The sequence below is a fragment of the Manacus vitellinus genome, unplaced genomic scaffold (assembly GCF_001715985.3).
Source record: "Manacus vitellinus isolate BGI_N305 unplaced genomic scaffold, ASM171598v3 scaffold_27_pilon, whole genome shotgun sequence".
In the NCBI taxonomy this organism is placed as follows: Eukaryota; Metazoa; Chordata; class Aves; order Passeriformes; family Pipridae; genus Manacus; species Manacus vitellinus.
The window spans coordinates 2,332,797-2,354,459 of record NW_021940039.1 but is presented as its reverse complement, the minus strand read 5'-3'; the positions used below and the strand labels follow the sequence as shown (position 1 = coordinate 2,354,459).

The window sequence follows — 21,663 nt, the reverse complement described above, 5'->3', positions numbered from 1 at the left end:
GAGCCGGGCCCTGCCCTTCACACACACACAAAAAAAAGGGATGCTCGCCCCGGGCTCCGGTGCCCTTTGATTTCCGAGTGGGTTTTGACTCGCCCCATCAGCCCTCCCGGTGGGAATCCCGAAGGATGCCGGGCCTGTTGTGTGCGGCCCCTCTCCTGCGTGGCCTCGGAATCGACTCGTGTAAATCGGCTCGTGTAAAAGTCGCTGTCTTTTGTTTTTGTTTTAGATGGTGGATGTTGATGTTTGTGCGGGTGGAGATAGCACCAGAAGAAAAATGGATGCTCTGACGGATAGTGCAGTTGAGATTGTCCCCTTGGAGCTCTATGATTCAGCCAGAGCAAAAATAGCTGCTAATCTACAATGGATCTGTGCTAAAGCCTACGGAATAGGTAAGATCACCTCTGTCAGGAGCTCATTCTTGATTTTGTTCTTGCTTTTTCTGTCTCCCCTGCCGTTCCAGGAGTAATTAAATTTGGCTTTGTTTTAAATATCAATAACATGGCAGCCTCGTCTCTTGTTAATGTTATGTGTTTCCTGGTACCTCCAGCAGGAATAACGGGACTGTGTGAGATGCCCTGAATCAGCAAACCTAATGGTGAATGCTCCCAGATGGTGCCTGGGAGGTGCTTTGCCTGCCTCAAAATGTTTAAATCCTTGCTTTAGCTAAGCAGACTTTGTTCCTCAGAGCTTTATGTCACTGCTTGCAGGCCCTGAGTCCCTCCAGGCTGGAAGGCTTTAGGTGCTTCCTTGTCTAGTCATCTTGGCCAGTGGATGCTGGGACCTTGACACCCTTTGTGTGCTCAGTTAGGACTTTTTATCCTGTCAGATTGTGGGTTTGCCTTCAAGATGAGCTGAAATACAATCCGTTTGTGTTCAGCAGCATTTTTCTTTTGTGAAAAAGAAATGAATGAGCAGGTGCAGTTTGTGTTCTGTGACATTAAAGAGCAGGTTGTAGGTGACAGGGGAGTTCTCCCTTCCCTCACATTGTCACGAGTCTGTACAGTCTAACGTGGAACAATAAATATTCTTGGAGTATATTTGAAAGCCTTTTCCTGGCAGCTGTTGAAATTTGCTTTTTTCTTTTGAACTAGATCTGTCTCCATGTGCTAGATCCATCTTGGGTTTAAGTAGCTTCATTGTGAACAAATAGGATGGAACACTAGTGGTTGGGTTTTTTTTATCCAGAACAAAACATATAATAAAACCATGTACAGAGTCTTGTTTTGGAAAATGAGGTGGCCCTCTTAATCTAAGTCTAATTCTCCAAACTCATAATATGCTTAATGGATTAGCACTGGCTTACTTGGTGACAAGGCTGAAGAAAAGAGGTCCATTCCTGCCGTTAAATATTAATCCTTGCTGGAATATTTGTCAAAATTATTTTTCTTTTCAAATATTCCCAGCTCTGTCAGTGGCCTCCTCATCTCAGTGACTGTGGGGAAAATAAAATCATGGATTTGTAGTGTTTAATATTAGTGAAGGTATTTCATTACACGCAACAAGAGGCAAAAACCCTCCCCCAGGGATCAGATGTCGTTTAAAAATGTGGGAATTTGGGGAGGGTGTCAGCAAAACATTGATAACTTAAAAGAACAGAACAGGCGGGTTTCCCGATGTAAATATTTCTCAGTCGCTGGAATTGTTTGTAACATTGCCTGAAACTTTTTAGCCGTCAGTGATAAAATGGCTCTTGCAGGCCTGGAGATGCACACTGTGTGTGCTGTGACTTTGTTTCCGAGAGAAGCTGCTCCTGGAGGGAAGGGACTGGCACGGCTCCTGCGCTGCAGTGAGGGCTCGGTGGCCTCGTGCCTTGGGTGGTGTCTGCTGGGGCTCCACAACTCACCCTTGTGTCTGGACCTCCTGGACCAGTGAATTGCTCAGTGGCAAGTCTGTTTGTGCACTTGGCAACACAGACTTTGATTGGAGAAGTATTTGGCTTTCCTTTCAGCAAGGACTAAAAAGAAACAGCTTTCCCCGTGGCAGAGATGTGATCCCTGCCTGGAGCAGCCTTTGCCAGCTTTTCTGCTTGCATTTAGGCTTGTGCAGATTGCATTTAGCAGCACTTAAATGCCACAAACAGTAGGAAAAAATAAACTTTTTCCATGTTATGCTGGTGGTGCTGCTCCAGTGAGTAAGGATTTGTGTCCATGTGTGTCTCTGCAGGACTGTGACCCGTGGAAATGTAATTTGATTTTTGAAATGGCTCCTGCAAGTCCTTGTCACATGTTTAGCCATTGCTGCTGGAATAGCATTGCACAGTCCCTCGAAATTTATAAGCCTCTTTAATTCATAGAGAGATGGGTTTAAGAAGGTTTCCTATGAGCTTATAATTTTGAATAATATTTGAACTTGATGACTTGATGTCATCTCTCAGGGTTATGTTTTTGTTTTAAGATGTTGGATGTGTTCAGTGAGTGATTTTCTTATTTAAAATCTCACTATGCAGATGAAAGATTTGGGGGCTTTTTTATTATTTTAGACTAATTTCTGGTCAATTTGGTTAAAAAAAATGCTTCTCTGTTTATAATATTAAAACATGTTCTGAAGTAAATCTTACCTGATAAGGTTTCCATAACTACCTTCAAGTGGCTGATTAAGGGTGTTTCCCTGAAATGTTAGATTTGGATTTGATGCATGTGAATTGACAGAATTTTGTGCCTTGATCTTTCAAATCCTGGTGCATATCCTGGATTTCATTTTGATCTGAGTAAGGCTGAGCTCCTGGGGAAGTGTGGGAAGGGTCAAGAACAGGAATTTCATTCTGGTGTAGACTGTCACTGAAAGTCATTCATCGCTGCAGGTTTTACCTGCAACTGTATTTTCTCTTTACTATTAAAAGATATTTGACTTCCCCACCTCTAAGCTGGCATTTAAGTAGGAAAAGTCTTCATCCTTTGTTGTTTTCTTTTCCCTCAAGGACAAATCACTGGGAGCATGCATGACAATTTAGATTTGAACTCCTAGTTTTGGCTTTGTTTCATTTGATGGTGCACTCTTCCTCTTTTTTTGTTTTTTGCCTTCTGGCCATGAAAAGAGAATTTTGGTAGCCAAACAACTGGAGCTAGAGAAATTCTGTGAGACAGCCCCTCTTCTTGCCCAGGAATTGGGCTGAATGGTTTGTTCCTGGAAGCTGGAGCTCCTGGCTCTGGTGGATGCCTGGTTGGCACAGATGGACCCCAGAGGGAGGTCCTACAACTGTTTGTCAGAATTCCAGAAGGCAGAGGGGAAGGATGTTGTGAAGGAAGGTGTTTCCCCATTCAGCATCATCCATCTCCCCAGATAAATCTGGGAATACTGACAGGGATCACTCTGTGCATCTGGAAACCTGCACTTGGAAGATTCCAAGTCCTTTTAGCTGAGACAGTGGTTTGAGAAAATGAGGTTTCATTAGAACAAAATTACCTTTATTCATCCACAAACTTCCATGGGAACCCAAGGGGCACTTCAAGGAATTCTCCTGGCACCGAGAAAATAAAGTTCCTGATGTTTAAGTGGTCAAGAAGCAAAACTACCACTGGGTTTGTGGAACTTTGGTTCACAGGAGGTGAGTGTGGGAGGTCTGGGGAGGCTTGGCAAGCCATCCTTGGGGAGATCACTTTTCCACAGCCATTGGAATGAGCCAGATTGCCAGGCAGGAATGAGACCAGGTGCTGCCCAAAGCTGAGCAGAGGGGAGTGACCCTGGTCCTTCAGCCCCACTGGCCCCTTGGGCTCTGAGATAAACACCCCCAGGATGTTTTTGTTTGGTACCACTTGGGAAAATAGACAATGACAAGGAAAAATTCTGATTTCTCGGCAGATTTAGTTAGTGCAGCGTTAGTTTATGTGCAGAAATGATGTTTTCCACCATCACAGTTATAATGTCAAAACTCAGATATTGAAGGAGCATATGGAAGTGTCTCAGTGCTGCAGCTTGCTGGGAGCAGGGGGTTGTTTCCAGCCCTTTCCATAACAAATGTTGTTGCCTCTGTAAAACAGTGTGTAAAATTCAGATTTTTCAAAAGGAACTCAGTGGGTTTTACTTATTTATCAGGCCTGGGAGCTTTACATAGTTTCCAGACTTAATGCTGACAGTAGCCTGAGACCTTTGGCAAGATGCAGGCAGGAAAGCCAAGAGCTAATGTAATGCATTGGAGGGGAAATGCAAGTTGGGCTTTTTTTTTTTTTTTGGTCTTTGAAGTGCTTAAAATTTACTTGTTAAATAAGGTTTTACAGTGCTGTGATATTTACTGGTTGGCAGAAGCAGTGTGAGCATGTTTCCTGGGCTAAATAGCCTAAATCCCTGGATTCCCTGCTCTTCTTTGTCAGCTTTCTTCTCAGGTTGGTAGCAAAAATACTTGTAAGAAAGCTCTTGTGTTTAGCAAATATTCAACAGTGAAGCATTTGTTCCTTTAACAGCACCTGTTTCATAAACACTGGGTATTATTGTGTGGAGTTTACAGGGGTGAAGGATTCCATAATTATTATTTTGTCTCTCCTGCTTCATCCAGGTTTGTGGCTTTGTGCTCGATCAAAAGATATGATAATGAGCGCGGTCGCTCTCCCAGCACTTCCCAAAGCCTTTGGCTTGGCTTTTTCCTGCCCAAATGTTCCTGTGCCCTGTTCCACATCACTTACAGGGTTTATAATTCACTGCTGGAACGAGAACCACCAAGGAGTGGGTTTAATTCTGGTGGTCTTAGTGCCGAGAACGTGTAGTTTCTGCTCATGCTCTGCAGCTTGGAGGGCATCCATCCAGTGCTGAATAATTCTGGGAACAGATACTGATCCTAATGAAATCCTACTCAGAATTTGAATAAGCTCTGTGCTGTTTACCATCCCACTTTGGCTCTCTTTCCATGGGAAACCAGTTCTTCGTGCTTCTGGAGGTAAAAGAACATCTGGGGTGTATCCACTGCAGCAGTTCAAGGGATAAGTCAAATTTGTTCAGATTGCTGTATTTTTCTTTATCAAGTCCCAATCAGGTGGTTGTCTTAGAGCAGGTTTTTGTAAGTGAGATGATAAAGGAGAGGAGAGAGTCTGGCAATAATTGTCTCTCTGCTGGTTGTTGCAAGTGAAGTTATTTTTATAATCCTCTAAATGATGTTGTACTTGGTGATTTGTTCTCAGAACTCAGTTTTTGAGAGATTAGAACTCATTGATATGATGGCACAGACTGAAGGAATTGCATCAGGAGAAATCATGGGGGTTTATTTTTGGGTCCTTCCTCTCTTACACAAAGAGCTGGTGGAGGTGTCTCCCCAGCAGGGCAAGAACACTCAAGAGTTTATGGTGCTGAAACTTGGAAAAAATATGATATTACTTCGTTTTATAAGTGTGGGAAGCAGGAAAAATGAGCATTTTTGCTCCATAATGAGCTGACTGCATGCAAATCATTAATAGGGTATAAAATTTACATGAATTCCATGTGTGAAAGGGATCCAGTCAACTCTGGTATCAAGTAGGGTGGTAAATTCTCCAACAATTCTTGATAAAAAACTGAACTAATGATTTTCACCTTCACAGAGCTGATTGCAGGTTATGTGCTGGTTTTAAATTACTATGAAAACATCAGTAGTTTTTAAGTTTCATCTTTTGAACTCTCAGTTTGCCTAAAACTGGCAACTCTAAAGCCTGTCTTGAAGCTGATGCAAACAAAGAAGGAGATGATTTAATTGGTTTTGGTTTGCTTTGGTGTGATTTGTTATTCAGCAGAAAGTTTTGTAGCTTAGAAGTGAATTTCTCAAAGTTAATTTTTTTCAGGTTGATTTTTTTTTTTAATTTCCCAAATTCCAAACCATAAATGTGTAAAAACAGGAGTTTTGATCAGCAGAACTTTTGTAACATCTGAGTTCATTTATAGGTCACGATGGGAAGGTGCTGAAAAAGATGCTGATAAAAACTGGGACTTGGAAAGATCAGTCTCTTAGGCTGTACTTTCAAATACTTTCAAATATTGAAGATATCTCGCAATTAAACCTCTTTTTTGTGTGTAACTGCCTGGGAAGGCTTTTTTGGCATCATTGCATCCTGTTCAGAACATCAACTGCATTTGGAAGTTTCCCATCTCAGTTATATATTTATATAGCATCCCATTTGCATTGCAGTTTTTTCTACCTTTATTTCTCATTTATTTGTGCCTGCCATGTGGATAGTGCAATTATGTCTGGTATAAATAAATGTGAATTAAATAATAAAGTTAATATCACTGCTCTTGAGCTTTGATAGGGCTTTAATATATTAAAATTTCCATGGCTCTGTCTGTCAGGACATGAAATCAGTTACAAAACTGTTCCTATGTGTCACAGACAAATTTAGCTGGCAGAAGATGGGGTAGAAAATAAAACTGGGCAAGTGTTTGCTGTGAAATAAGTTGCTATTATGGGAGGATTAATGTTGATGAGTAACTTCCTCTGATAGTATTCAAATTATTAATCCTGGTACTGGAAGTTATTCCCACCCTGACTTGCCTTTAATCCTGGTCAATCCAAATCCATTCAGTCCTTAAGCACTTATGTGGAGATCAGGAACATGGAGTTGGAGGGTTCTTCAGTAGAGGAGACAAAGATTTCAGATTTCTTGGCTGGACATTCAGAGTGAACAACAGCAGATAAAACACAAGGGGTTTTGTGTTTGTTTGGGGTTTTGTGTTTGTTTGGGGTTGTTTGTTTGTTTGTTTGGGGATTTTTTTTTAAATATATTGATTTCTGTGACATGGAATCTCCTCACTGAGAACCAGATCCAGTCAGTGCTAGAAAAGGCTTTTAAAAATCATTGGAATGGAGCTGGTTTAATCGAAAATTGATGTGGGAGGCCTGGCTGCCCCTGTCACACTGAGCATCCCCTTCCAGGGCTCTCCTGCTTTAATATGTGTGTAAACACCCCAATCCAATGGATTGTATCCCCTGGGGGGTGTGAGTGTTGCAGAGAAACCTTTCTGCTCTCTGGAGTTACAGTCTAGAAAATAATCTCAGTCTGTTCTTTACCTCGTGGAGAAGGACCTGAGGAAAATCCAGAGTGCAGGGTCTGTCCAAGGCTTGGAGGGACTCTGTGTCCACCCATTTCATCCCAGTTCCAGCCAGTCACTGGTGGAGGGCAGGTGTTGGTACAAAACCCCTCAATCCAAGTGCTTTCAGACATTTGAAATTTGCTTTTTTTTTTGCTTTTTTTTTTTTTGGGGTTTGTGGTTTCAAAAAAAAGCCTTTCAAACTTGGAGTGGGTGCTAATGCTCTGCCAGAGATGTACAACTTCATGGATATTTTATGAGCTTGTATTATTGCCTTTCACAAATAATTCTAGTACAAAGCAAAGTGGCTTGGGTTGTTAAAGGTGTAGCTGCTTGTAATGAGCTCAGATGTTGAATTGTATGAGCTGCTTTGCATTTAGATTTTTGGATCTTTAGAAATGGAAGCTCGAGTTCTCTGCCTGGAAACTGCAATGGCCATTAAATGGAATTAGCTTTCAACAGCCTTTGATTTTAGGTCAGGTTGACTAATGTTAAGGAGATTAAAAATATTTGAATTTATTATGTATTTCACTAAAAATGGACACCCATGTTAACAAATGCCACTCAGGCAGTGCCAGTGGGATTTATTGTGTCTCTTCCCAACCATCTTCAGTATAAAGTCACATTAAGTGTCACAGAAAGAAAAAAAATAGTGATCTTAATTTTTAAAAACTTCAGAAAGCTTCCCATTTTGAAAAATAGGGACAGCACTGACTAACAATGGCTGTTAGAGATGTTGCAACAACACTGGTTTCTAAATGTTTTTGTCTATGTGAGATGTGCTTCTGGCTCTCACAGTAAAATTCTGTCTCGGTTTCTGTGTGAACATCAGGTGCTCTGCAGTATACAGATGTTGTGTGGCTTTTCTTTTTTTTTTGCAGTTAAAGGATATGCTGTGGGTAGGAATTCCTTGGAATGGGAGAATTGAATTGTTCTGGTTGATGAGCTGAATGCAAAGTAAATTAATAATTCTTTTAACTGTAGGTGTACGTATTTAAAATGAACCATCGAAGTGACTTTGGGGAAAGATATTCAGAGGGACTGGATAGAACAAATAGAATTTTATGTCTGAAAATTAGGAAATGTCAGGCTTCTATTAAGACAATACACCTGAGGCTGGAAAATATTTTTTCTTGGGGTTGCAGACTCTCATTATTCCTGCTAAGCCATTATAAAGATCGATAGCTCCTGAGCTGGTTACTGAGTATGAGTAAAAGTATTTCTTTTGGGATGGATTTGAAATGTCTGAGACATATTTAGAGTGATTGGAATATTAGTTGTTGTCAGTGCCTTTCTCTCCTGGGCAGTAGCAAAAGTATCTTTATGGTTGGGGGTGTGCAAGGGTCAGGTCTTCTGTGTTGTTAATTTTAACTTGCATTCAAATTGCTACACTCAGGATCTATGTTCAGGTTGATAAAATCCTAATACAACTTGTGGAAATCCTGCCAAGCCAAAACAAGTTAATTTTTAGCCTTGGTTTAAAGCTCCTGTTTAATCCAAGTGGCGCGGGTTTGCTTCCTAGGCTTGAATTTTCATTTCAAGGCCAAAAAAGCTAAAATACATTCTTGTCAAACAAATAGCCCATCAGCTCACTGGAGACCTGATTGGTTTGCAAACTGCTTGTAAAGTGCTCAAGGTTTTAGTCAGATATTTTGGTCTTTCGATGAATTTTGGCAGTTCAGAACCAAGATATCAGTGGCTTAGTTTTCTTGTTCAGTTTGAGGCAGTGACTGAGCCTTGCAGTTGTGCTGTTGCTGTGTGCAGATGTTTTGGGATATTCTTGCTCCAAGCAGCTGCAGATTTTGCTTTGAAGATACACATAAATGGTGCCCATCTGATGCCCAGAGCATTTTCACAGAATCACAGGATCAACAGGGTTGGAAAGGACCTCTGAGATCATCGAGTCCAACCTGTGACCCAACCCCACCTTGTCCCCCAGACCGTGGCACTGATGCCACATCCAGTCTGTCCTTAGACACCTCCAGGGATGGGCAGCCCATTCCAAGGTCTGATCACTCTCTCTGTGAAGAACTTCTTCCTGATGTCCAACCTAAACCTCCCCTGGCACAGCTTAAAACTGTGCCCTCGTGTCCTGCTGCTGGTTCCTGGGAGCAGAGACCAACCCCCCTGGCTGTACCCCCTGTCAGGGAGTTGTAGAGAGTGATGAGGTCTCCCCTGAGCCTCCTCCTGTCCAGGCTGAACAACCCCAAGTTGTGCTCCTCACAGGAATTGCGCTCCAAACCCTTCACCAGCCTCGTTGCTCTTCTCTGGACACACTCCAGCCCCTCAATGTCCTTCCTAAACTGAGAGGCCCAGAACTGGACACAGCGCTCGAGGGGTGGCCTCACCAGTGCTGAGTGCAGGGGCAGAATCACTGCCCTGCTCCTGCTGGACACTCTGTTCCTGATCCAGGCCAGGATGGCCTTCTTGGCTTTCTTGGTGGCTTTCTTGGCCACCTGGCTCATGTTCAGCTGCTGTCACTCAGCACCCCCAGCTCCCTTTCTCTCCAGCCACTCTGTCCCCACCGTCCCTCTGTTTTAACCTGTGCTCCAAACAGTTCTCACCCCAAAGAAAATCAAACCCCGCTAACACCCACCAACCAGCTTTCTCCCTGCTGTTCCAGACAACGTCCCAGAGGAGCTGAAGGACCCGTTTTACATCGACCAGTACGAGCAGGAGCACATCAAGCCCCCGGTGATCAAGCTGCTGCTGTCCAGCGAGCTGTACTGCCGCGTCTGCAGCCTCATCCTCAAGGGCGACCAGGTGGCGGCTCTGCAGGGCCACCAGTCCGTGATCCAGGCGCTGGCTCGGAAGGGGATTTACGTCATGGAGAGCGATGACACACCTGTGTCTGAGTCTGAGCTGGGCTCGGCACCAATCAAAATGGTGAGCTTAATTAAAGCCACTAACGAGCTGCCTTTTATTTAACGCTGGGTAAAATAGGGAGAGGGAGGGAAGAGCTCTTCGTTTCTAGGTCGCCAACTTTAGGAGTTTTTTGATTTTAAATACAGTTGGAACACAGCACTGTAAGTGTAGGTACCCTTCTGGAAGATCTGTAACGAGGAGATCAGGGCTTGTTTCACTTAGGAAGTCTTTCCTGCCTATAAAGAAGTACCTTTCTCAAGGATAGGTGGATGGTTTTTTCCTTCTGGATTCCAGTGGAAGCTTTCAGGCTCTCTCTCTGGTATGAGGAGAGAGAAACCCTCAGATGTTACAAAGATAAAAGCCTGGAATAGAACAGGAGGCATGTCTTTCTCAGGCCCAGTGCTTTTTGCAGCACTGTTAGAAGTTTTCCCTTGTAAATCCGGTGTTCTCCACTTTGGAATAAACTCTCCTGAACCCCTTGCACTGCCTGGCATTCCGGGGGTACCTCTGTGTTCCCTTACTTCACACCATTCTTTCAGAGGGATTTTACTTTTCAATACTCCTCGTTTTCCCCTGCCAGAGCTCTCACATGGCCATGATTGATGCTCTGATGATGGCCTACACCGTGGAGATGATCAGCATTGAGAAGGTGGTGGCGAGTGTCAAGCGCTTCTCTACATTCAGTGCCTCGAAAGAACTGCCCTATGATTTGGAGGATGCAATGGTTTTCTGGATTAACAAGGTAATATTTCCCTTGGGGAAAGCATGCCTGTCTCTTATTGTCACTTTTCAGATATTTAAAATTATTCTGATGAGTGTCTTCCATCTTTCTCACTGGTGCATTTCCTGTCACCTTTTTCCACTTTTGCAGTTCCTTTTTCGTAGGGATGAGTAAAGATGGTAAATTTTAAAATGAGGAAGATAATTAGGAACTAAGTTAGGAAAACTGTAGAAATTGGGTTCTTTATTTTCAGACTGTGAGGTGGGGTTTTTTTGGTTGGTTTTTTTTTAGGTGAAGGATTGTTTCATGTTAAATAACAGGGTGGAGTTAATTCTAACCAGCTTGAACACATTCACCAGAAATACTGAAACTTTTCCAAAGGCAGCAGTTAAATTACTGTAACCCTTTTGAGTGACACCAGAGTCACATTCCAAGGGGAATGTCTCCTTGCAAACCTAGGATTCCCTAGTTGTGATTACAGCTACTGTTAATAGAGAATTGCTCTAGAAAACTGTTGCAACATGTTATTCTGTGAACTTTTAATGTTTGTAGAATGGATTGACCATTCCATGGGAGGAAGAACACTTGACTTGTGGAAACATATTCAGATGTATTTTAATATACTTTCTATGTAATGTCCTTTTAGGTGAACCTTAAAATGAGAGAGATAACAGAGAAAGAGATTAAATTAAAACAGCAACTAATGGAAAGTCCAGGGCATCAAAAGGTAAAACAAATTTGTCTTCAATCTTGATATTGTGTGTTGATGATGAATGGATTTAAATATCAGTATTTTCTTTGTCAGAGAAATGTGAGGGCTCCAGTCCTCAAAACTCCTGAGGTTTTGTGCATCCAGTTTGGTTTATCTCTGTCATCAGTGCCCTTCCTTCCTTACCTTTGGAGCCCAGTGGTATCTTCTGACTTTCCTTTAAGTTTCAGTTGGATGAAAACAGCTTGTTTCAACTTAAAATAACTTGTATCAACTGTACATGGGTAAATGTGACTCAGCTTTCACAGCACAAAATATATATTATATATTTTGAAAGCTTTTGGGGTGTATTTTTTTTTTGCATGGGTTATTTGTCTAATGTATATTCAGAGACTTATTCAGGTTCTGTCCAGTAAGGATACTCTTGGCATTCAAATGTTACATGTGTGTGTCTGTAGTTTTTTCCAGCTTTTCCCCTTGAAATTATATCACAATGCACTAATATTGCAAAATATAGCACACTTTCATTTCTGGAGAATGTCAAACATAATGTCTGTCAGCTCTCTGAGCTCCCAATTTATGATTTCATAAATTATAAATAGTATGTTCTTTCCTCAAATTGGCATTGCTGGGCAAAGGGGATCAAAGTGTGACATTTGAACAAGGCACAATTGTTTAATTTTCGTGTTAGTGCCTTTTATGGAAAATAATATCCTTCAAAAATAAGGAGCTAAAGAGCTGTTTAATTTACAAGCTGATGCATAGTCTGAAGGATCCCTTTAATTATTTGACTCTATTGACTCTTGGGACTCATTTTTAATATCTTTAAATCTAAATTTCTAGGCTACAACCCCTCTAAAATATGAAAGTGTTTATTGCTGAAGTGCATTTAAGTATTACTGCTTTTAACTTGCATTGCTGATGTTCCTTTCCTATTCCCACGTTCCTTTCCTTGCTTCCTGAGCAGTCTCCTTCCAAATGGTATTGGAAATTAGTACCTGTAAGTGAACTACTTTTACACCAGTTGTCATCCACAAAACCATGGCTTTTTGAACTTCCTCAGAGTGTTTGCTTCCATTAAAATGCTTCTTAGCTGCTCTTTGAAAAACACCTTTTTTTTTTTTAATTTTTTTGTAAGCTTTTGGGTCATCAGGCTTTGCTTCCATGACACGCTTTTTGCATACTGTACAGCATCCAGCATAATCACAGCATCCCCAAATTGCTTCCACACTGCAGGAGGGAGGGAGGGAGGGAGATGGAGCAGCAGCAGGAAAACCCTGGAGAATGAACAGTTGGAATATTTGTATTTTTGTTGGAAGTAGGGAACTGATCCCAGCACGGAGGTGAGGGCAAAGCTGAGCACCTTAAATGGCTGTTGAATCTTGGAATCCATAAAGATACTCAGATGTTTGAGCTTAAATAATGCTCCTACACTGCTCTGGCACCTGAGTCTGTCAGGACCAGAGCTCTGTTATTCCTTGGGATGGGGTTGGGAGGTTGGACAGACCACTTTGGATCCCATGTGACACCTGCCCAGTTAATGAGCCTGAGCTGGCAGATGGGAGGGGAGACAGTTTGCATATTGGAACAAAATGCTTGTTTTTCTTGATGCTGAAATGTGAAAGTGGAATATCAATTCCACTCTTTAAAAAAAAAAATCCCACTCTATAAAAAATACCAAAATTGTACTTGTGGTATAAAATCCTGCTTTGTTCTGTTGGAGTGTTCTGGGTTTATTTTAACTTGCAGAGGTTTTCCTTTGTTCCTTTGCTTTCCTGAGCTTTGATGCCCTTTCTCCTGCACTTGCAGGAGTTGGTGTTGCTCATTTTCCCTCTGGGGAGATGGGAGTTGTTGTCTCAGTTGCTGATTCCTTGGAAAAGGCAGGTGTGATGGGGAATTTTCCTGTCCCCATGACCTCTCTGCCTTCCCACAGAGAGCTCAGTCCCACTGCTGCCTCCTAATCCTTTGAACCAAATATATGGGCTGCAGTAAAAATTTGAAATATCTTAAACCAAAGGGGTAAATAAGGTTGTCTCACTGCTACAACTTAAATTAAACTGGTTTACTGGCAGATTTTGCAGTCTCCAAAAGTAGTTGTCAGATTCTGTCACTTCTGTATTTCTTTTTTATTTTGTGATTTGGGGCATTTTTAATATAGAGTTGTCTCTATTTCAGTAGCACTATTTCTGCCCTTTAATGCATACAAATGTCATTAACTGTGTGCATGGGCAGGAGGGGAACAAACCACAAAACTCAACTTAGAATATGAGGAAGAATTCAGAGTTTTCAGTATAAAAGACTGAATGGTTAAGAGAATAATAGTTGAGCAAAAACCAAGGAATTAAATTAAGTCTCTAAAAACCCTCTTTGATAAATTGGTGGGATTTTTCACCAAAGCTACAAGAAACAAGGAATTCTTAGAGATTTTACTTCTCAGTGTTGACTGCAGTTGGTTTAAATTCTATTTAAGCCTATTAGAAAAGAACTATTTTTATCTACTTTAAACATAGGAGGAATTAAAGTTTCAAAAGAATTTCTGAAGTGTTTGGTTTTTTTTTTAATATGCTTACTCCCAGTGGCTAAATGCTGACCCTTTTAAGCTAACCAGTTCACCTGAGTGTGCACACTTATTTTCCCAGGCTGAGGGACCACATTCCCAGTGCATAATGGATGTTGCTGATGCCTTTGATTTGTTCTGTTGTTTGAATAACCACCATCCTATATCTCACTGTTTCTCTCTGTGTAAGCCTGATCTGATGCATGCCATATCACACTGCATGCTGGAACCAGTGGAATATGCTCGTGTGGTACAGTATGATTCCCATTCCACTACATATTCATGGAGTGCTCCAGGCTGGGGAAAAAGATAATTTGCACCTGGTAAAAGGACAGGAAAAAAAAAACAGCATTAAATACAGAGATAGCTTTGAGTTCCTTGGGAAACTTAACTTATGTTTATGCAAAACAAAGAAATGAACCTGGTTCTTACTCCTCCGAGCGATCTTCATTCCTCTGAACAGATTTTTTCACAGCCTGTGCCATCCTGAGTTGACACATAGGAGTGTGTGTGTGTATCTAGAGAGCTTTCCCAGGTTGGCTTGGAAAAGGGTAGGATGCCATTGGTAAAATGCAGCTCTCCTCTGATGGTTAAATCCATGATTGGTGTATCTGCACATCAGACAGGATGGGGGGTTAAATGCTGAGTGTTATTAATGCCCTGAAGTGCCAGAGGGCTGGTTTTGCAGCACTGACAGGGGTTCCTGCCAGTTGTTGTGCTCCTGCTGTCCCACTGCTTTGCTGCTCAGCCAGACACAGCCTCCAGTGCAGTGCAGTGTGGGGGTGATTTAGGAATTAGCAACCCTGCAACTTCTCTTGCAAAAACTGCAAGAGGCAATGCCAAGATCTGTTCTTCAGCTGTGGCTTTAGCAGCTCCAGACCCCCCGAGGGCCGGGGGTGGTTTGCCAAAGAGGCTGATTTTTATTTGTGGTAAATCATGGAGAGTTTTGCTGTTCACATCAAGCCCTCCTTGCTCCTCTCTCTGACCATTTTGGAAAAGGCCATGGGTTTTATTTTTGTCTGCTTTGCCGTGTTCTGATTCTCTCTGAGACAACTTTGCTGTCCGTGGATGTGGGTAATGTATGAGAGATCACCAGCTCATCTGAATTATTTTTTGCTGTGTTTTGGTTTGGTTTGCCCAAGCTTTAAGTGTTTTCATGTAGTTATCCATGTCTCTTTCTTTGGATCTGCTGCTTTCATGCATCTGTGGGGAAGATTTTGACTTCAATTGGTTATAATGAATTACAATGTGTGAATGAAGGGAGGAATCCAGCAGCATGGATTGCTCCCAGACACGAGGAGACTGAATGTAGATGAGCAACCTGGTCTAGTGGAAGATTCCCTGCCCGTGGCAGGGCCTTGGACTGGATGACCTTAAGGTCCCTTCCAACCCAAACCATTCTAGGATTAAAAGGAAGCACCATATTCCTCAGAATTGGCTTCCAGGGAGAGAAAAGCACACCCTTGTCAGCTGGTTTGTTTGGAGCAGATGCAATAAAGGATCCACTGAAAAGAGGTTTCAATGCTTAACAAAAATGCCTTTTTTTGGCCTTTTTTTCTCTTGTCTTTTTGCATCTTCAGCATCATGTGAACCCCTGTTTTCTCTTGGTAGGTGCGTTACCGACGGGACCATCTCTCCAGCAGACAATTACCCTACTTCCCTTTGCTGGAGGATCTGATGAAGGATGGCAGTGATGGTGCTGCTCTTCTAGCTGTGATACACTATTATTGTCCAGAGCAAATGAAACTGGATGGTATGTAAAATAAAAGTTTCCAGGGGGAAAAGAAATAATTAAATCTTTGAAAGCTGAATTAGAAATACATTATCAAATAAAAATGCAACACAGTAGGTAGTGGAATATGGCAAGTCAGAGTCAAATCACATAGAATCTGCATCAGTTTTTTTACTTAGTGTATTTAGAAGACTGTGCCCTGTATATTATGAGCTACAAAAATAATCCTTTCTTTTATAGATTTGGGTGAGATGGCTTTCTTTGCTCAAATAACTGAGCTGGTTTTTAATAGGCCAAAAAAAAAGGAACACACATGTCCACTAGTGTTAGCTGATAGTTCTCCTGTTTTTCTGTAGGAGTGCATAGCTTGACATTTTAAAATCTAGATTTTAAAATAGTTCCTCCCAGTCTTCAGCAATTGTCACTCTCAGCATTGCAAACATGTGTTCTCTTCTCCAGAAACTGTGGGGTTTTTTTTAATAATTCGTTTTCCTTCTTGCATTCACTTCTTCAGATCAACATTTTGTGTTGGTTTTTAAATTCCCACATATGTTGTACCTTGCAGAGCTCCTGGGTGTTTTCAGGAGGGTGAATCCTAGGAGTAACATTTTGTTAGATGCAAATCAAGATGTCTGGTTTTAATTGCTTCTGTGTTTTGTCATCCTCTGTGTTCTCTGTAGCCTGCTTCCCTTCTCTGTTGCTGTGACAGACAGAATCCTCCTTGGAGTCAAAAATTAATGCAGAATTGATACTGGTTTATCTGTGCTTTTCTTCCCCCTTTTCCTGTCCCTCTGGGATTGAACAGGCAGAGAAATGTCCCTGGTAGCCAGTAAATACTCCAGGATGGTGCAGAGTCTGGGAAGCTCCTGTTTGTGGTGTTCCTGGGAGGTGGGGATGGAAGGCTAATTCCTTGGAGCAGTGCCATAATTTCCTCCTCCCTCTCCCCTTCCCAGATATCTGTTTGAAGGAGGTGACATCAATTGCAGACAGCCTCTATAACATCCAACTTCTGAGAGAATTCTCAAATGAATACCTGAACAAATGCTTTTACCTCACCTTGGAGGACATGCTCTATGCTCCTTTGGTTTTGAAGGTAAGAAACATAACAAAGGACATCTCTTCCAATAAAATAGGGGTAAATCAGGAGTGGTTTGTTATTGTGAGGTGTAATTTCCCTTCTTCTCTGTTCCAGCCTAACGTCATGGTGTTCATTGCAGAACTCTTCTGGTGGTTTGAGAATGTCAAACCAGACTTTGTCCAACCCAGAGATATTCAGGAAATAAAAGATGGTAAGTTTTTAACCATTGATAAATGTTAGTATGTTACTTAAAAAATACTTACAATGCAATGAAACTGTTGCCTGGTGATGTTTCCTTCAAAACTTGCTTTCTACCCGAAGTTTATTCATGCTGGGGTTCTTTGAAAGCAGTAAAAACAGAAGGAAAGTTAGTCTTACATCCACTTGAGTTCTAATTTTTTTGAATGGGTAATTTTTGAACAGGTAAAATTTTCCTCTGAACCCACTACTTAATTATTTATTTGAAACTTTCTTCCCATTAAGGTCACTAGAAAATACACATTTTTGATACTCGCGGTTTTATTTTAGCGTTGTGTTGTAAGGTTTGCTCTCTAATATACTGCAATTTGAAAACTTCCTTTCCTGTTTTATCATTTTAATGGCCTGTGTGAGTTGTAAATAATGTAAATGAATGTTGTAAAAATATGTCCCAGTCAAAGCAGTGATGCAGCAGAAGAGCAGCCGCCCCCCTGTCCCCATCTCCAACGCCACCAAGCGCAGTTTCATGGCCAGTCCTGCCAGTCCCAGCCCAGCAGAGCTGCAGCCCTCGGCCCAGACAGCCCCTGAGGCCTGCAGCAGGTACTACCTGCACCCCGAGGAGCCTGAGTACCTGTAAGTGTGTCCTCATGGTGTTTGAGCTTCAATTTATCTTCAGTTCCTGCCTCGTGTTGTCATTTTGCTGCAAACTGAGCGGATTTGAGTTGCAGTCGGTCTTTAAAACAGTCTCAGTTCTCAAGTTCACAGAAACACTTTGCACTGTGTTCTTTGGCCAATGCCAATAAGCCCCTGCAGGTGCCTGGCAGAAGCTCTTAGTCTGGCTTCTGGTTTGGAAAAAATGGGAAATATTAAAACTGGGTTGGATATTGGGAAGAAATTCTTCCCTGTGAGGGTGGGGAGGCCCTGGCACAGGTTGCCCAGAGAAGCAAGATAGAGATAGACCATCCTGGAAGTGTCCAAGGCCAGGTTGGACGGGGCTTGGAGCAACCTGGGACAGTGGAAAGTGTCCCTGCCCATGGCAGGAGGTGGAACTGGATGATCTTTAAGATCCCTTCCAGCCCAAACTGTTCTGTGATTCTATGAAAACAAACCTGGTCTGATGTGCAGGCAGGTCAATGACAAGGTTTTTCAGTTCACCTAAATTTGGTGGCAACCAAGAAGTTATTTCAACCTTTGTCTCTAATTTGCTATTTACATAAGCAACATTTTAAATATAATGTGCTCAGAAACTTAGTTTAATGTCTGGTAATAGGTTTACCTTTGTATAGTTACACATTAAAACCTTTTCTTCTCTTTAAGTAACTTCTTTAAAATTAAAGATACATTATTATGTTTTAAAGAGGATGGGGTAACTATTACCAGTTGTAACTTCATAACTATATAATTTTCTCATTATAGAAAAAAAATCTTGTAACAATGAATTTTTGCTTTTCTGAATCAGTGGCAAAGGAGGAAGCCCTGCCTTTAGCCCTTCCCATCCACTGCTCCCTTTGAGGCAAAAGCAACAAAAATCTTTACAGGGAGAAGACAGCCCTGGTAAGTCCACCTCACTCAACTGTGAGTGACCATCAATGTCAATAAAATAATAAAAATACAAGCTCATTTATGTGGGTGATTTAAAGTCAAACCTGTAATCACCCAAGTGGTGAGAATGTTGAGCCTGAGTAAATCATCTTTGTTTGCATTAAAAGATTGTCAAGATCTTTTAAGAAACTTACTGGATTTTAATTTTTTTAGGCTTTGACTGTGTCTGTGGTTGCAGCTGCAGCAAATCTGTTTGCTGCTGCCATCTGTTGGGGAAGGAGTCAGTCCTGTTGTTGTGTTTGCTGTTAAATAATGTGAGAGTGCTTGTCTAAAGACCATTTTAAAACTGTTATCAATTCACAAACCGTTTCAGGGCAGCGGCATCGTTCGAATTCTCTGACCCGCGTGGACGGGCAGCCACGAGGGGCAGTTCTTGCATGGCCAGAGAAGAAACCCAGGTAAGAGAGGCATTTAGGTATTACAGTATTGCCCAAGGGCATAATCTGATTGTAGTACTGTGGTATCACTGGACTGTGGTATAGAACTGGACTGACAACCACTTAATTTTGATTTTTGTTTTCTTTTAATGTACATTTTCAGAGCTGACTGATTTTAGATTTGTATGGGAAATCCGTCAGACATGATTTTCAGGAAGCGCTCTTGAAAGTGGAAATATCTGAAGTTGCTGCCTGGTGTTGCTGGTCGCTTCACACAGGATGCATTTTTAAAATAAAGCAAAAATTTTAGCTCTCTGAATCATGATCTTTAATTCAACAAATTATAACTTGTTGGGCTTGAGTGTCAGCAGACTGTTCTTATCTTTTCTAGGCCTCTGTCTCAGCCAACACCGTTTGCTCTTCATCATTCTGCCAGCACTGATGTGGACCCTGGGTCTGGTGACAGCATCAGCCTGGCCAGATCCATCAGCAAGGACAGCCTGGCTTCAAACATTGTCAATGTAACCCCAAAAAATCAGCCCCACCCTCCGTCAGTGAAAGCCAACGGGAAGAGCTTGCTGAACAACGTGGAGATGGAGGATGAAGATGAAGAGCTCATTGCAATTATCAGATCTGAGGAGAGGCCAAACCGTGGTGACCTGGAGGTGCAGAACCCACCAGCCAGGGTGCCCAGCATAGTGACATCAGCGTGGTCCCCAAAAACCAACAGCGACACCTCGGACAGCAAACCAGAGAGCTTTTACCTGGAGCCCTTAATGCCTGCGGTTCTGAAACCAGCCAAGGAAAAACAGATCATCAACAAGGAGGATGAGTGTGGGGAGGGGAAACAAAGGAGTTTTGTAACCAAGAGGTTAAATGAAGGACACTTGCCTTTGGGCCGCAAGAAAGCGCCGAGCAGTCATGGTGAGCACGACCTCAATAGGACTTTTACTCCCATTTCTAGCTCTGATTTCACTCCAGCTGCAGATCCCAGTACTGCAGATCCAGTGGCCCTGGGGGAAGCAGGTTTAGAAGCTTCCAGACCTTTGGCTAGTAGCAGTTTAGATCCTTCCTCTCAGGAGGTATCCACTGGAGGATTCTTTCTTCATGCTGCTAAACCTGATGATGAGGTAACGAGCAAAGTCAATGTAAGTTATGTGAAAGGCCTCAGTTTGCACGGGCCGGACACGACCTGGACTGTGGTGAGACAGGACTCGGAGTCGGATCTCTTGGACATGGAAGACGCTGAGCAGGATTTGATGGCCATGGGTGACCATCCCATAGTCACTAAGTACATCGGGGAGGAAGAATCTGCAAAACTGCAAGAGGACATGAAGGTGAAGGAGCACGAGGACAAGGATGATGCCAGTGGGCGCTCCAGCCCCTGCCTGAGCACCATCTCCCAGGTGAGCAGCGTGTCCGTGGCCAGCGGGAGCGTCCGCATGACCAACTTCGCTGAGCGGAAGCTGCAGAGGCTCAACAGCTACGAAACCAAGTCCAGCACGAGCAGCTCCCAGAAGACCACACCAGATGGGTCAGAGAGCTGCCCAGCACCACTGACCACGTGGAAACAGAAGCGAGAGCAAAGCCCCAGCAGACAGAACAAAGACAACGTTAATCTTTTGGCTTCGGAGTTGGTGCAGCTCCACATGCAGCTGGAAGAGAAACGCCGGGCCATAGAAGCTCAGAAGAAGAAGATGGAAGCCTTATCAGCAAGGCAGAGACTAAAGTTGGGCAAGGCAGCTTTCCTGCATGTTGTTAAAAAAGGGAAGTCTCCTGATGGCCCACAACCCCTTAAACCAGAACATTTTGCAAAAGAGTATGCTCGGCACAATGGGGAAGACTTAGATGAAGTTTCTTTGGGTTCCAAACCTGAGGAGTTTCTTGGGAAAGAGGAGGAGAGAGAAGAAATGCTCAGCGATTCTCAAGAAGTGGCAAAAGTCAAAATGCAGGAAAGCCTGGCTTTTGCTGAGCAACACAAACCAAAAGACTCTGCTGCTATACATGATCTGGAAAAGAGTAAAATTATTTCCGTCGCCCTCCTAGAAGACAACGTGACTGAGGTGGACATAAATGAATGTGATCTTTCTATTGAAAAACTGAATGAAACAATCAGCACCCTTCAGCAGGCCATCCTAAAGATTTCCCAGCAACAGGAGCTGCTTATGAAATCTCCAACAGTGCCATCACCAGGAACCAGAAGTAACTCTCAGGACCAAAAGGTAAAGCCTTCGATTCACTTTGTGGAGCCCCTGTCTCCAACTGGAATGAACAGTCTGCGGAAACCACCCCGGTTTGGCCAAGGGAGGGCTCCTCGGTCAGGAAGACCAACTGATCTCAAAGTCCCTAAAGACAGACAGCAAAACTCAACACGAGTTAAAACCCCAACACCAAGTCTAGAAAACCTACCCCATTTAAGACCATTCCCACCCAACAGCTTGGCAAAGACACCCACGGAAATCGGCTTGGAAGGGAGTCCTGACCTTGGAAGTGGCTCTCAAGAGAAGTGTTTCTTTGATACCTATAGACTTCATGACGAGAGCAATCAAAGGGCACTTGTCCTCTCCACCTCCAAAGATGCAAATATTCTGTCTGAAATGAGCCAGGAGGTGAACAACAGCTTCAAGGAAACAGGGCTGAATTCTTCCGATGGCTCGGGCAAAGAGAACGTCCCAGTGGAGGAGCCCCTGAGGAGCAAGGCCAACCTCATTGAAGTGGACTTGTCTGACTTAAAAGCTCCAGATGAAGGAGAACTTGAAAACCAGGACAGCTCCACGGATCTGATCAGTGAAGGTGATCAGAAGTCTGGTGTGGGCTTTTTCTTCAAGGTAAATATGTTA

The 21,663-nt window shown here is 42.7% G+C and overlaps 1 protein-coding gene across 2 annotated transcripts in view; it reads left to right on the top strand.

The window, feature by feature from the left end:
* CAMSAP1 (calmodulin regulated spectrin associated protein 1) overlaps positions 1-21,663 on the top strand; it is a 34,843-nt gene that overhangs the window by 7,913 nt on the left and 5,267 nt on the right. Inside the window, exons 2-13 of one of the 2 annotated variants that reach the window (XM_029960480.1) lie at positions 227-389; positions 9,608-9,870; positions 10,430-10,591; positions 11,217-11,297; positions 12,247-12,279; positions 15,448-15,589; positions 16,522-16,661; positions 16,761-16,857; positions 17,300-17,477; positions 18,304-18,398; positions 18,760-18,844; positions 19,215-21,651. In XM_029960480.1, the coding sequence (XP_029816340.1) occupies positions 227-389; positions 9,608-9,870; positions 10,430-10,591; positions 11,217-11,297; positions 12,247-12,279; positions 15,448-15,589; positions 16,522-16,661; positions 16,761-16,857; positions 17,300-17,477; positions 18,304-18,398; positions 18,760-18,844; positions 19,215-21,651 (3,876 nt within the window). The remainder of the gene's footprint in view (positions 1-226; positions 390-9,607; positions 9,871-10,429; positions 10,592-11,216; positions 11,298-12,246; positions 12,280-15,447; positions 15,590-16,521; positions 16,662-16,760; positions 16,858-17,299; positions 17,478-18,303; positions 18,399-18,759; positions 18,845-19,214; positions 21,652-21,663) is intronic. The other variant, XM_029960481.1, reaches the window with a different exon arrangement.